This window comes from Corvus hawaiiensis, chromosome 6 (assembly GCF_020740725.1).
Source record: "Corvus hawaiiensis isolate bCorHaw1 chromosome 6, bCorHaw1.pri.cur, whole genome shotgun sequence".
NCBI lineage: Eukaryota > Metazoa > Chordata > Aves > Passeriformes > Corvidae > Corvus > Corvus hawaiiensis.
This window is the reverse complement of record NC_063218.1, coordinates 25,118,410-25,135,019: the sequence shown is the minus strand read 5'-3', so window position 1 is coordinate 25,135,019 and position 16,610 is coordinate 25,118,410. Positions and strand designations below refer to the sequence as shown.

The 16,610-nt window shown below is 36.5% G+C and overlaps 1 protein-coding gene across 3 annotated transcripts in view; it reads right to left on the bottom strand.

The window, feature by feature from the left end:
• SLC25A21 (solute carrier family 25 member 21) overlaps positions 1 to 16,610 on the bottom strand; it is a 246,493-nt gene that overhangs the window by 100,463 nt on the left and 129,420 nt on the right. For all 3 annotated transcript variants that reach the window (XM_048306220.1, XM_048306221.1, XM_048306219.1), the window contains exon 2: positions 12,602 to 12,650. In XM_048306220.1, the coding sequence (XP_048162177.1) occupies positions 12,602 to 12,650 (49 nt within the window). The remainder of the gene's footprint in view (positions 1 to 12,601; positions 12,651 to 16,610) is intronic.

Below are 16,610 nucleotides of genomic sequence, written 5' to 3'. Positions count from 1 at the left end.
AACACAATTCCAAAAGGATTGAGCTGAATGGGACCATGTTTTAAAATGAAATATACCTTCCTTCATTTCTTCTTTCTAAGATACAAAATAAGTCAAAAAAGGTGGAGTTGTGGGGGTTGCTTGTTTGGGTTATTTTTTTTTTGTTTTGTTGTTGTTGTCATTTTGTAGGTTTGGGGGTTTTTTTGCTTCTCCTTTCCTAATTTGTATTCCAGTTTAGCAATTTCAAAACTATTTAATTTGATCCTTCGAGTTTGTAGATGACTCTCTCAGGAAAAAGTACCATGAAATAGCAGAATAATCTAAAGACCTGTTGCTGTCTACGGGCACTTTTCAATCCAATTCCCATTTGTCTTGTTCTCCTACCTCCCCCCTTGTACTCTGATAATTGACTGATTCTTGTGTTGCACTGATTCAACTCACTAATGTGCTAAAGAAAGAAGTATCCAATGTTCCTCCTGGGAGAAACCATCTTGATCTAAGTTGCTACACCTGGGCAGATGCTGGATGGACAGTATCACACGTAGCACTTGGAAATCCATCTCCCTCTGTTACAGACCCTGAACTACCACCATGTTCATATGGGCACCCACAGCTCCTTCTCAACACTCTGCTGCAGGGCTGTAATGGCAGCCAGTGCACAGGGGACACACAGGCACTATTTTGCCCCTGCTCCAGATTTAGGGAAATGGATAAAAAGATACAAGAAATGACCATACTTCTGTAGTTACAAAATATTACTACTGCTATGGGTCAATAATCTATTATGGAGATATGAGAAGACTGGGGAGGTCACAGCACCTCTGAGGCACAACCCCTTCTGTGTGCTACTCTTCAGCTGGTGCCGTTGAGCTTTGCCCCTGGCTCAACTCGGGTTGTAAAAGCACAATCTAACTCACTGCCTTCTCACCAGGGAGTCATCAGCTTACTACAACATTGCAGCAGCTAAAAACTTGCAAATATTTCCTTAGCTTTTTGTTGTTTCTTTTTACTCTCTTGAGAAATAAGTTCAAAAGACATCTCTATTGTGCCAAGATTATTTTGGAGATGGTATTTTACTTGCATCCCACTCAACATGAAGACTCTTGTTTCTCAAAACCCCCTCTAGACCTAGAATACACACTGATGCATCTGTTCATAAAAACATACAAAAAGCACAGTTCATAAAGATATTATCTCTCTTTTTATTTATTTATAGATTTACTTGGCACTTACTGGCCTAATGCAGTTATTTTCAGGACATACTTAAGTACAGCACTAAGGGCCAACTTCTCTGAGAGAACTATTGGCATTGCTACAGTTACATTGTGCTTCCAACACATACAGCTTCATTCTCTTGCATCCATAGCTTTGAAAAGCTAGCTCGAGTACAAGTAAGAAAAAAGAAATGTAAAGAGATAGAGAAAATTTACTTTCTCTTTACTGTAAATCAAGACATGAAGCAGTGATTTTCCACACTTGAACCATCTCCCACTCATTGCAGTAGATGAACAGATACTAATAAAATAAACGTAAGTGGTTGTTTTCTTTGTTTCTTTGTTTCTTTCTTTCTTAGTTGCTCCTTGCTTGATTTATTTTAGGCATGTTCCATCCATGGTTAGAAATCAGGCATGACAGTGGTCTAATGCAAAAGTTTTGTCCATGGAGAAATCAGACATGACTACGGTCTACCCCGAATGTGATCTTAATGTTTTATAGCAATGACAAATCATTAACATCTGTTAATAACTCACCCAGCTGCTTTGTTAGATTGTTTTAAAAAAAAATCTTATGTACACGATAGATGTCTCCAACTCACAGTCTAAGTAACCTTTCCCAGCTGCTTAATCCTTATTTAAAATCTTATTTTAAAATACATACATTTTTTAACTATCCCATTTCTTTATCTCCAGACAAAGTAAGCGTGCTAACATCTGTTCATTTTCACTCCCCAATTCCCATCTTAAATACTTATTTTCAGCATGTATTTTTCTTGTAAATAGAATCCCATGTACTTTTTCACCTCCTAGTCCTTCATTTTCTCCTTTCTGCTCTCACTCTCATTCCGCTTTATCCCTCATGATTTCTTTTGACCGATTATATTTTAAATAGAGGATTAATACAGAGAAAAAGATTATTTAAAGAGCTTCTTTGATTATCTCACACTAATTTAGGCCTGGGAAAAAGAAAAAGGGGGCATGCCATGAATCTATGTCTAAAGGGAATAAACAAAGGGAAAGGGGAACAATACAAAATAAAGGGTGTGAAGGTAGTTGTTAGGGATAAAAATATGTAATGGAAATATTGGAACATTAGAAAATACCCACTGCCTGTGAGAAGCAGTAGGCTATGCAGGAGGCTTCTGAGGGAATTAGAGGGGGCTTGTCACCAGGGATATTTTAAAACAGACTGGACAAAAGCTATGGTTTGGGAGCAAGCAACAGGCAGAGGCAAGGAGAGAGGAGAGGGTGAGGGTGAGGGAAAGTGAGAGGCAGAGGAAGCTGAACTCAGCACTGGGATGGGGATTTCTGAGTGGTAGAACAGCAGTGGCAGAATATGATGGACACAGGCTGTAACACCTCGTTTGGGAACTGGCTGTGATTTTAAGTGCTGGTTCTCCTGAAGTGGTCTAAACAGTACAGCTCTGGATAAAATGCTAGCAGTCCTGGTACCATTCCTCATTGCCAAGAAATAGCAGAGGAATAGTTGAATAGATGTCCCATGTCCAAAATAAATAAATCAGATTCATAAGTGATGTACAAGATAGTTCACATTGCATTGAGCACCAAGACTTCTAATGTTATTTCTTTCTCACTGTTAAGAGTGTAAGGGGCACAGAGGCAATTTACATAACTCAAAAAAGGTACATTACCATAAGTTATAGTAATTTCTTTTTTTGACAGCAATATAATGCCATGTCCTGAGACTGTGGGAATCTAAACAAATAAAATAATCAAACACATCTATTGTATTTAATACAATATAACACACTATAATACTACAGGGTATACAAACATGGCTGTACTTTTCCAGATGTGTCAGCTGACCCACATATCCAAGAAGTTTCAAACTGACTTTCATTTTTGTCATGAAAATTTAGTCATGGCTTCTGATTCATATAAATACCCTGCTTATCTGAAGATATCTTGAGACAGTACAAAGAAAATCCAAGTGCTTCTATACTGTCTTTAACTTCTTTGGTAGTTTCTAACTAGAGAAACAGACAACAGTACAATGAGTATATTTTAGAGGGTACTTAGTCCTAAGTTCTCTCCCTTTTCTTCCTTTCCCCATTGGACAGTGCAATGAAAAAAGAATTATTCTGTCATATCTGTAATGTACAGTATGATTCTTCACCATAATTACAGTTTTAGAGCTCATTTGTGACATTTTCCTGTTCTGTCCAGAAGGGGGTTATTTTTAGCCTCATATTATAAAAGGAAACATTTTCATAAAATTAAGACAAAAACAAATGGAAGAAAAAAATTTCAGAGATTTCTTGGATTTAAACTGTGAGTGCAGAATGTACAGCCTGTGAAATCACAAAACACAGTCCACACCACTTTTTTGCAAATGCATCAGACAGACACAACTAATCAGCTGCAAGTTGTTCCAGTGCTAGAGAACTTAAACATGAAGAAACTTCACTTGCTCTACCAAGGAAGATGCTGTACCAGTACAGCCACAGCCAAGTGTGTCTGTGTACATTTATTTTTTTAAAGCATGTAAATATATAGATGCAGATTATAGAAGAGAAACCCTCAGGCTCTTGTCATTTTACAAGTTCTGCCCATGTAGTTACCAGTAATGTTTATATGAACTTTGTAAGCACTGGAAATCCAAACATAGAAAGAATATTGTCCTATGTAATTAGAATGAAAACAAAATACAAATTAAAGGGACCTGAAACAAACTATTCTAGCTCACTGTCCCAACTGGAGGAAAAACAAAATAACAAGCACAAAATTGTTAAGAGAACAAATGACTGATTATATCTTTCAAGTGTCCATAGTCAAAAGGATTGTCACTAGCAGGACGGATAATATTCAATATGTCTTCTAGCATGATTGCCATTTATTCCCCAAATCAGCTGCTCAAAGAATCATCTGTAAGGGTTCAGCTAGACAGAGCTGTGCTTGAGGAATGTTAGAGATTTTCTCACAGAATCACAGAATTGTCTGAGTTGGAAGGGATCCAGAAGGATCACCAAGTCCTACTCTTAAGTGAATGGCCCATACGAGGATTGAACCCACGACCTTGGCATCATTGGCACTGCACTCTAATGGGAAGATCCACCAAACCAAAAATCTCAAACACAATTATATACTACATTTTGAAGAGAACTAAGGCCACTCCAAGTCAGCTTTGATCCCCCATTCTTCTAGAAACCCAAGACATGCCTTCCACATTTACTGGGCTGACAAGAAATTATACAAGAAATCCATCACACATTCCTTCTTGCTCTGGTATTCTTTTCATTTTGCTCTCTCTGGTAGACTGTCCACTTGCTTCCTTGTCTGAAAAGCTTATCTCATCTACTACTGCCTCTCTCAATTCTCCTATGATGGTCTCACCACTTGCTCCCTGCACAGACAGCCATTTCACTGCCTTCTGGAGCACTCCTGGAGTATTTAAGTAACTAATTAGTCATCTGGAATCTTCTTTTTTTTCATTTTATTCACCTAAAAGCTTCACAAACAAAGGATTCTTTAACAGGTAAATAGAGATTATTGTTCTATCTTGAGCATGCTGAAGGTGGACATGGTTTATTTTGGGGGTGTTAGAAATTCAGGGTTGTTACAGCTCACAAGTGACTCAAGAAACAAGAAAATCCAGTGAAATGGCACAGATAACATGTAACCCAAAGCACACTATCATCATGCCATGCTGTCAAATGGAAATTATGATTTTAGGGTGTTTCAGTTTAAAAAAGCACCTCCTATTCATTAAAAAAACTCAGGAGTAGATGGCAGAATGTTTAATCAAAATTAAAGAAAAGCTTAAGAGATCTGTAGCAGTCTGATTTGATGATGCAGAAATTCAGTTTTTATCAAAGAAGGGATAGAATTATTTTAAAATCAAGGAAAGAATACATGTTATAGATCTTCCAAAAATCTACACTGATTTGAAATAGGGATATCATCAAGCAGTTCTGCTGTTTGATCACAAATAACACAGTATCACATGAGGAGATGATGAAACCACTTTTACACAGCTCCTTTTATCCCAAAGGATCTTGACACTCTTTATAAAATATATACGTGGTATGCCTACGAATAACAAAAAAAAAAGCACATAGGAACCGAAATTACTTTGACAAGCACTGCAAATCAGAGCCTCTGTTTAACAGTGTACATCAATGCTGTTCTTTAATTCAGGGAAGGATTTAAATTGCAATAGTATATATAGCAGGAATTATTAGCCCATGTGCCCTTATTAATTCCTAACAGATTGTACGTAGAAGGAAAAAGAAGAGCAAATTACAGAGCACTGGATCACATCCACATCCAAATTACTATAAAGTCCTCATTATAAAAAATTTGGATCTGTATGTAAATATCCAAAGTATCTCAAAGCTGAAATTCAAATGCCAGAAATAGAGTACAAGCTGCAATATGCACACAAGCCCTGTGAAAAATTGTGCCAAAGGCCACTGATAAATCAAGGAAATCGAATCCCAGAGAAAAGCCTTGACATTTGGATGAAATAAGGACATTATGCTGAGTTGGTCAGGGATTATTTTTCTCAGTTCTTTCTCTTCAAAATGAAAAAAAACATTTCTCAAGAAACTATCAGTTTCAATATATTTTTATACGCTTCTTTTTAGATGACAATAGATGTTGTTCTCTACATTTTCAAACAAAACCTTCTGTTTTTCTAGTTCAAAATTACTTAAAAATCATTGAAAAGAAAGAAAGAAAAAAAAAAGGAAGTGAAAACTTCCAAAATCCAAAATTAATTACACGAAGTTTCATAGGCCATAACTCATTGTTTTTCTAAGTCTTCTGAGAGTTCAACTGTTCATTCCAATACAGAATATTTTGGTATCCTGATAATTTTCCCAGGACAGGAAGGCTATTTTCTGCCTAAAACTGTTACGAATCTAACTAGAGCAGTTTGCATAAAGTAACATGAACTTAACATGGCCTGATGCAAACCAAGTGAAGTATGGTCACTTGGAAATGGTAACATTGTATAAGGACAATGAACTCTTCCTTAACCAATGTTTTTCAGAAACAAGCTCCACCTCTGCCCATTCAAACAAAAAAGACCAAAAATCAAAGAGGAATTAATGATATAAAGGAAGTAGCTCTTGCAAAATAACAGATGGAATGAGATCGGAAACACATGTAGTAAGCTGAACGTTTTTAATAAGACCAAAATGACAGAATTGGAACAAAGGAACAGAACGGATAAATATGCACACAAATCAGCAGAACAGTTGCTAACTAAAAATGGGTCTGTAATGCAGATTCCAAACCTCGATTTAGATCCCAAATTATTTTTTTAAATTTGGGGCTTAAGATTCATGATGTTGGTTTAGAATTTTTCAGAAAGAGTAGCAAATTATAAGATCTCTATCTTGACTACACAAAAATTTTCTCCACAGTTTTTAAGGGGAATTATTCGTCTCATATTTTAAATGCTGATGTTTGAGATCACACATGAGATCAAAAGTCAGTTCATATGAAGATTCTGATCTAATGCTGAACTATGTGAAGAGGTGTTAAAGTAGAGCAATATGGACTGCGGCCTCCCTGCCTAAGGTGAGAAACAGCTTTAAGAAAAAAAAACAGGGACATTGGATAGGTTGGTCATGAAAACAAGATATACTTAATAACTTATTCTCCTGATAAATTGAAGTAAAATCTTTTAAAAGGAGATCTCCTGGGTCTCCTTTACTCATTGACTTTGAAATTGCACACTTATCTCTATGTGAGTCTGTGTTGTGAAAGCACAACTATATCAGAAAATTGTTGCAGTGCAGGTGGCAGTGGCCACTGCAGCAGAGCATCCAGGGGACTGGTGGCCAGGCCTCCAGAACACAGAGGTCTGATTCTCACCTCGTGGTTACGGCGAGTTCTCATGATCCTAGTGGTTCTTAGTTTACATGTTTTAAGTATATTGGTTCAGGAGTTCTACACTGAGTTTTATGTATAAGTTCATGTTTATGTATCTCCCCTAGTTGCTTATGTATTAGTTCTGGAAAGTTCTCCCTTCTTCAATGCTCCATTGGTCTACTCATATAATTCCCTCCCTTAACTTAGCCCTATTGGATATTCCCTTGTTGTCCCCTCCTTCTCAGTCGATCCCCAATGGTTGTTTCCCCTTGTTCCACCCCCATATAAAATACTGTGATCTCTCTCACTTCTGAGTCTTTGTCCCTGGACCCTCCACCAGCAATAAACCAGCTGGAACCTACACAAAGACTCCTCTCTCATCCTTTGCCTCTGCCAGTGCTTTTACACCACCCTTGTTTGGGGCTCGCTCCTAGCAAAGGAGCCAGCTTTCCCTGCAGGCTGCAGCTGGCAGCTTTCCCTCCTAGCTGCAGCCGACCCCTGCCTGCAGCAGCAGAAGCCAAGGATGTCTGTGCTGCCTTGGGCAGCCCCAACAGTGTCAGAAAATAGATAAGACTGTTTAAATATAGAGAAAAAAATCAAATGGAACAGTCATTATTTGAGTTAACTAGAGAAGTATTAAAAAACTGCCCATTGAATATATGTTTAAATGTTAGGACAAAGTCTTTTAGATGGTATTTGGCACAACATTTACCACTCTTTGTTGTACATTATCTGGAAGTAAAACACCTCTAAATACTCCAGTGGTATGAACTCATCTATCTCCACTGAAGTCAAAACAGATCTGGAGGACAATTTGGTATTAGTGTGATGTGAGAGAAACCATCTTTCTTTCAAATATTTGTCTCAAAATGTATAGTGATGTCAAATTACTGACAAAATGGAATAGAGAAGTAAATGATTAATTCACATAACATTTTTCCTGTTTACAGGAATTTCAGACACATTTTCTTCTTGGATGAAAGCTTTTGATGTTGTGTTGGTACTTTTTTATCTATTATTTGAAAACACATAGTCATATATTTCTTCATTTGTGTTTTCTATTAAATTCTGTCATGTTGACAACTCAATAGGTTTCCATTTCCTAACTACACAATACCAAGTCACATCCAAAATTACTATTTCTACTCCAATACATGTTTCACAGTCTGTGTGAGTACTGGCAAGGGAAATTTTGAAATTGTTTCCAAGACCAGTGGAATCAATAAAATTCAGCTGTATAAATACTGATGATAATCAAAGAAAAAGAGAATGCACATAGAAAGGGAATCAACTTATAAACCTTAGGAAACATTAGCTAAAATTTTATTTCTACTTGTATTTCTAATTTTCCAATATGACCATTGGTTGCATGCATTTTTTAAGGTGTTAAAATGCAATAGCAAGGAAAATTCTGTTAATGCATGTAGTTCAAAGTTATGGAACTCCTGAAAATGTCATTTTTATGCCAGCAACCCAGTAGTAGGGAAATGAAAAAAATAAACAGGGTTTCTTTCCTGAGAATTCAGATTACCTAAGAACATAACCTGGAACTGTCAGACAGACCACAGTAACATCCTCAAGTTACCAGTCAGGCTTGCGTGACTGATTCCTCAAATACAATTAGCTTTCCCTTGACTTTATACAACTCCCTGTAATTCTCTTCCTTTCTCTCACCAACTACACCTATGAGCTTCTGACTAAATACTAATTATCCAACAATAAAATGTAATTAAGTTCTGAATTTTGTATATTTGTTTGAGCCAAAACATACACCACTAGGACACAAAGGATAAACTCTACCTGGCAAAGCATTTTACTATTCTTAATTTTAAAGTAATATAGATGGCAATGTCTTGTCCTATGTGTCATGATCTAGTATGTCATTTTGTCACCCTTTGAAAGTCTCATGGATTAAAATGACATTACAGCCTGTATTACAGTTAAGACACAAAAAAGGTACAAAGTAAGCAAACCTAATTCTTTATCCAGGCTAAGACTTCTCCGCTCTCACTTTTTAGCAAAGAAAGATCATCTATATTTCTTAATTAAAAAGTAGACCTTCTATGTCTTGACTGTATCTGTACCAAAAAAGTCTTGCTACTGCTGTCACTTCTGATACATGGGCATACACAAAAACTTACCAGACTGTATTTAGGAGGACAAGAACCGAGATTCAGTACTTTATTTAATGGCTAAATTAATCATAAGGGTAACTGATACATAAAATAGCTATTAGAGACTGTTCTACAAAAACATTAAAAATTCAGCACATCTTTTTTTAATAATATCTCATCAGAAACTATTCCAATATATCTTGCAATTGAGAAAAGAGCTTTATTTCAAAGAATAAAGCTAAAACAATGGATCATAGTTATCTTCATCTATCTAGCTAACAGGAATTTCTTAGAGTAGTGATCTGTGGTGTTCTAGCAGAGAAAAAAATAAAATTATTTTCAGATGTACACATAGGAAAAAACACTTCATTAAGCTTTTGGATTCTCTATGGTTTACAAGCATGTAGCTATATACTGTTCCTCCCTTGATGTGAGCAGATAAACAAATCTAGCACTGTTACTGTAGAATAATAGAAAATTGCTAAACACAAAAAGATATTGCAAAATGTCATAAAGGAGCCAAACCATTTTCCAGGGCTTCAAAATAATCTTTGACAGAAACTTTATTTTTTCCAATTTTTTTATTAAAAACATACACATACACAAAATATCAATGAAGCACTAAGCCACCAGTCCACTAGATGTGAGCCTCTGACATCTTCCCTAAACTCCTTCAAAACAGTAACTTAGATCAATGAGATCCCAATAATTTGAAATGGCCACAGGACTCTTTCCACCAAACACACTTCTAGAAAAAAAAGGCAGGAAACTCAAAACACCATAAAAATTAAGCAACAAATGGTGCTTTCATATGTCCTTTCACCTAACCAAAAGGAAGAAAACCCTAAACCAATCACCAAAACTATAATAGCAGGAAGCGATTAGGAAATGGCGGATTCTCAATACCATGTTGGGAAAGATTAAGTACACAAGGGTACTTAGAGGCCCTGCAATAAAGGAATAAAGTCAATGAAAATGTATTAGAAAACACTCTATGTCCAAAGTTCAGAATTAAAACCAATGTTTCATTTGAACTTTCAAGGCCATCAAGGAATTAATCTGCTACAGTAAATTGGGACCATTACAAAATGAAAGGAAGAAGCATGATGTTGGGAACATAGAACAAAATGATGGATGAGATCAAAGGATATTCCATTCTTGATTTTGTCATTTGCTTTCAAAATGTAAGTATTTTCAACTACTACCCAGTGCTGAGATCTGCAGAAAAGTTACTGCAAATTCTGTGTAATATCTCTGAATACATCTACATCAACAAACTAGAAAAACTGTCACTTGGGTGCTGCCCACTTCTGCAATGAGTTGCAGCTAACTCAGTGGAAGAGTTAAATCAATGGAAATTTCTTCAAATGAAGAAATTTCTTTAATGGATTTTTTATTTGATTCAGACCCTCAGTTTTAGTTTGATCTATAATCTGATTTCTTCTGCATAGCTACTGTTCTTTCATTTTTTCCTACTTCTTTCTTTCTTCTAAAAATTCCACTGTTTGTGGACTCATATTTCACATTTAAGGGTTTCCTAATTTTTACTACTTTTCATTGTGTTTTTAAGGATTGTTATAGTTTCACAGACATCCCCATACACTCTTTAATGCTTTACATTTCTGGATCTCAGATCTGAAAAGCCTTTTCACTACTAAAAGTGTGTAAAATTCAGTAAAATTTCAAAGAGAAATGGGGAAATCTGTCCTTGTGTTCTGAGAGTTGGCTGTGTGGTTTCTATCAGAAAACTGAAGGTATGTCTGTTGACTGCTGGTACAGATATTCAATTAATGCATTTTCTGACATATGATATGTGGCTTATACTAAATTATGAATGATCTACATTTATGCTACAAAAGAACATGAGTTCTAGTTCAGTACAAAGAGAAAAACGGGAAGAGGTAAAACCAAAGCTTGAAAGCTATAGGTGAGTTCTAGCACAACCTACCAAAATGAAGTCACTAAAGCACATCCTTTAAAAAATTGTCCATATTCAAACTGGACAGCTGATAGGTTCTTTCAGGTCATAGAGGAAGCTGTAAGCACCTCTTTGCAAGAAAATCACTTCCGGGACTATGCTTGCTAACCCATGACAGGGGACCACTTGACAGCAGAGCAAGATAGATTTTTTTCTTTTAAATTTGGTCTTGTTTTTGTTTTGCTTGTACCCTGTTGCTTCTGAGCCTTTAATTTCAATCTTATGTAAGTCTTGTTTTAATAGCATTGTTTCAGTGGTTCTTGGGAGGGGCAGAGAGGATCCTCAAAACTACCAGGTGCATTGTCTCTATATGAATCAACACATTCCATGTTATGAAGGGATATGGAAGAATTGCCTGAGCAAACTCCAAGCCCCAAGGCAGACCTACAGCACCTCAGCAGCAGTTAACACAGATGGAGCCTTAATAACTGTCTCTTGGTGCTGGACAATGACCACAGACAGATGACTTCCTCCTGCAAAATGCAACCTGCAAAAAAAGGCATCTCAAGGTCTTAGGCAAATCACAGAACGTGATTTATACAGAGGCCAAAAATGCATCCATAAAAAGCTCACACATTGGCTTACTGGAACTAGAATACGAAGTAGCAATTGACAATATAAAGCATATTCCAGAGACCACAGCTGTCCTCATCATTTGTTTGGGGCTGATTAGTCTCCTAGTGAAGCTTTTCTACCTAGATGCTTGGGACCTAGATAGACCAGGAGAAGTATATGGTAAATATTGGCACTGCATAACACACATGGCATGAATACTTTTCTCCTTCTAAAAGTATGCTTCTCCATTCTGGTTTGCTTTTCATGTACAGTAACACTCACTTGTGAATTTACATGAAAACTATAAAGCATAGAAAATAAAAGGATATTCCAGAAACTAGAAACACAACTTTTTTTTTTTCATTTCTGTAATCAACATTAAAAAAAACCTAACTCGAGCAAATTTTCAAGGTCATTTAATCATTTATACTCATATAAGAACAAATATTCAGAAAAAAAATAAAGACAGAAACAATTTTTAAAAAGATAAAACCATGTAGTTACTTAGCTTACAAAAAGAATATAGAACACCTTCCCTTATTATTTTTATAAAAAAATCTGTGAAAAGTATTTTGGAGGCAATATGGTATTTCCCAATTACGTATAAAAGCATTACTGCAGGTACTACATATAGTAAGTGAATTTAACTTTTGCCGTCTTCATGTCATACCATTGTGTTACAAGAGTAAAAATACATGTCATAAGCAGATTTAACACCTTTAGATGACCTCTAATCAGAAATGTGCCATGCTACTCAAATTCCATCTGTCAAATGCTGTAGATACAGGTAAGTAAATATGAATGTCATTAAAGGCACAAGTTATCTTACTTGGAGAAGTTCTAGGATTTTATTTTTTGACAGCTTGTAATTTGGATATCTTCCAGTGTCAACAAAACCTGTTCAAGCATGATCTTACCTTGTTTTCACTACATCAAGGGGATGCATCAGGCAAATTTCTACAAGACCTATAAAAGAATAAGAAAGAAAGGCCTAATAAACATTTGCACAAATAGTAATTTAATTTTCATTGACTCCAATAGTTTTTGAAATTTGAAAAGTAAAGTAAAAACCCAAATATATCATTGACGATACAGTACTTATACACTTCATGTATTAAACACGCTCTTCTGTAGTGCATGTAAACCACTGGGCTTTTCAACATTAAATGATGCTAGTTGTTCATTAGATTGGGGAAAGTGAGGACTTTAGTGATGCAATCAATTTAAACTTAGTTTTTGCTCAGTTTTCTGACTCAAGAACAGTGGGAACATTTGACTGGCATCATAAATAAATATATTAAGTCTTGCTGAAAGTAGCAAAGGAAGGGAGTTCAGGTTGGCACTTGCTTCTTTGTCATATAAGAATAATTCCTAAGGACACTGCAGGACTGCACTGGTGGTTTAGATGAACTTGATGTTAAGATGACATCTGATTCCTGAGTATCTGAGCTGCAGCCTCACTGGTACTTTGTCCTATCCTGCCCTGTGCTGATGCTGACGTGTAGTCCTGGCTCTTCCCCTTCCTGTTCCACTGCTCATCATCAGGACTTAGATTCACATGATGGAGAATTCTCACATCCTGTCAACTAATTTCCTGCCACTGAGTTTGAAGGACGGTATCAAGTTAATATTTATTATCATTGTTTTGCTGTATTTTCTTTTCACTCCATGCAACATTGTTTTGTTTTTCAATTCTGAATAAAAGGAAGACAACATAGGTGTTATCAGCCAAAGAATATTAATATTAGCAATGAGATTCATTAAAAATAATGTAATTTTTTAAATGAAAGCAAAAGCTGTCATCGTTATTTCTGTGCAGGTATATTTATTGCTGTAATTATTGTCCAGGAATTGCTTCTATTTTACTAAAATAAGACCATATCACATTTCTTGTAAGGGAACTGTCCCAAAGCCTATAAACTGCTCCAACAGCTGCCAACAGGTGCTTTGTGAGTGGAGCTGCAACCGAGTATTTCAGTGCTAGCAGGGGGCATAGCCTATGAGATTTTCCCTTTCCAACTACCCTCCTTTTCTAAGCTCTCCTTTTCCAACCTTCCCCCTCCCTCCCCATTTTTGATCTTCTATTCCATCTTATTTTGGCAGATAGAGCCTACAGTAGGGGGCCAAACATGGGGCCAAGGGTTGTTCACCCTATTCTGTTTTTGCAGCATTAATGACCATTTTGGGAGAAAATTGTAGAGTGCCAGATTTTGGCTCTATTTTCTTGGTCCTCATAGGATAATTTTTAATTCAGGCATTTTTCCAGCAACTGAATCAGATGAATTCCAAGGTCCTTGGCAAGAGCTCTGTTTTGATAACTTCAGGATTCTATTGGTTATCTGCCTTTCTCAGTCTTTCTTTTGTCTCATCATATAATTACACACCAGGTTTTAAACGATGTATAGTTACTGATTTCACCAGACAGAATTCTTCAAAAGATGCTGGGATTATGACACAACTCTCTGAAGAGCACCAAAGGACTGCACACTGTGCAAGACACTAATGGAACAGCTACAAACACAAGCTACATTTTTCCATCTACTATAGTAGTCATGCAAATCATTACAACATCCTACTTGATAGCCTGCCCAGAAAGTGTGGTGGCCTCACTAAATTACAAGCACTCTGAGATGTGCTCAATAAAATAAAATATATTGCTCTTTCTTTAGCTAATGTTCATCAGCTTTGTGACAAATTCAATTAGCACTATGAAAATCTAATTTACTAAACAGCTCTATCAGGGTGCAATATATCTTAACTTGTCACTGCAAAGACTACTGTTTACAAATTTTATTTCCATGATAAAGTAGTTAACATAGTTACAGATACACTGTCCAAAAAAATACTCTAATTGTCCCATTGGGTCTCCTTGGTGATGTCACATGCAAACCAACCCAGAGTGATTTATGAAGGCCTAATTATGTTTAAAACAACTCAGATCCAACTAGCTGAACAAGAGCCCAAAGGAAATATAGGAAAGAACAATTACTGGGTCAGTCCAACATTTGTTGTCTTCTGGGTGGGAAAACATTCCCTGTGAAAACCAAATACTAACCATAAACCAAGACATAATCAAAATCTGTGTGTTGAAGAAACAACCAGCTGTCATCGTTGACATGCTCTGAGTGCACACAAGTGGAATATTAACAACCAAGAAGGGAGTCCAGAATTCTACTATGTAAAACATTCTGCTCAGTAACTGAGCCCATGGAGGGAATAAAATGACAGAAAATGCTGACCCCCAAACTGACCCTCCTCAGTAAAGCATTTTCCCTTTCCCAACTAATACCTTCTGTCTTTAAATTGTTTCCATTATGGATTACATTAAATTTTCATCTACAAGATTCACACTTAAAATTTCAAACTGGCTATCTTCACATACATCTCTTCAATGCAAACATTTTGGTGACTGGTGGCTACTTTGAGTTCCTTTGTTCTTTGTTGCTCTATTCCATCATTCACACAAATCTTGTATCAATAATCACTGATAATACTATGACACTGTTTAAAATGTGCTGTAATTGTAACAATCCATCTGGCAAAATGTGAAAGTTTTGAGATTTCAGCAGCACAGGATTATAGCTCTCCTCATATCTGCAAGGGTTTCCATACTTCATCTATTCACTGCACAGGGAGAAAAAGAATGCAACCTAGCTAACAGTTCTTGCAAAATAACACAGATAAAACCAGAACCATTTGGGCTTTGGACGTCCTTAGGAGAGGCCTTATCTTCTTATCTTCAGCATTTCATTGATCCTCAAAGCTATGAACTGAAAAGTGCGAAGTGTCTGTGATAGACACTGATTTGTCTTTCAAAGAAACCTGAGCAGCTCACCCTCTATGTCTTTTCCGCATAATACACGAACACAGATTCAACCCAGATTCAAGAGATGTAGAGCATGATCCATGTGTTAGTTCAGACAACCCCCTACAGTGTAGAAGCCATTATGCACCCTCCTCCCCTTGTGTTACTCATTTCCCTGGAATAACACAGTCACTGGAGAAACACAACAGACAGGAGACTGGTCATAGAAAATGTGGCAATAAACACATCAGGCACTGTATATTGTATAGCTGGAACAGTTGATATTTATTTTGGCTTTTACATAGATATAGTTACAATGTATGAAATGATCATAAGTATTTTATGTGTACTATGCATTTCCTTCTGAGAATATAAGTCTGACAGAAAGAATCCTGTGTTGATCTTTGTATCCTAATAAAAACAATGACAAATTCCTCTTAAATATGCTTTTCTGTTGGCTAAAACACTCCATTTGACAAGATGAAGCACGGACTCTCTTCCTGATTGTAACAGCACTATTTCATAAACAACCAATGCCTGGAAAAAAGCATCCCTGCAGTCAATTCTGCACAGATTAATTAATTTCTATTAGCTGGCTGTCTGACTTCACCTTCACAGACACATAAGGCTTTTAACTGTTTTGTAGAGGTGCATCTTCCTCAGAAAGGTCCACAAAGTGTTAGGTTCACTGGGCAGTCAAGGCTCACTCCTTTCCTAGGGAAGAGGTCACACATTGTGCCCTTCTCGATTGTAGTATACGTCAACTAGGCTCCAAGGAATACAACAGCATGTGTAGACTGTGCTGAGAAAGATCTACCTGTTAGCCTTCACTTAAGAAAGTGACACTTATTTTAACTCTTGCCCGGGATTCTATTCAGTGATGTGGTATGGGATTAACTAATGGTACCGTGGAGATCCTCACAAACATTAATTAACGTTTTAGGTAATGAGCCAAATCAATGCTTTCCTTAGAAAATGTGGAGAAATGGAAAGTTACTCCAAAAAGTACTCCATAATGGCAGTGCTGTATTCATGAGTCATTCTTCCTCAGAGACCTAGTCTACACGGAGAAAATACACTAGAAAACATGTTAATTAAACAAGTTGTTGAATATGATTTTC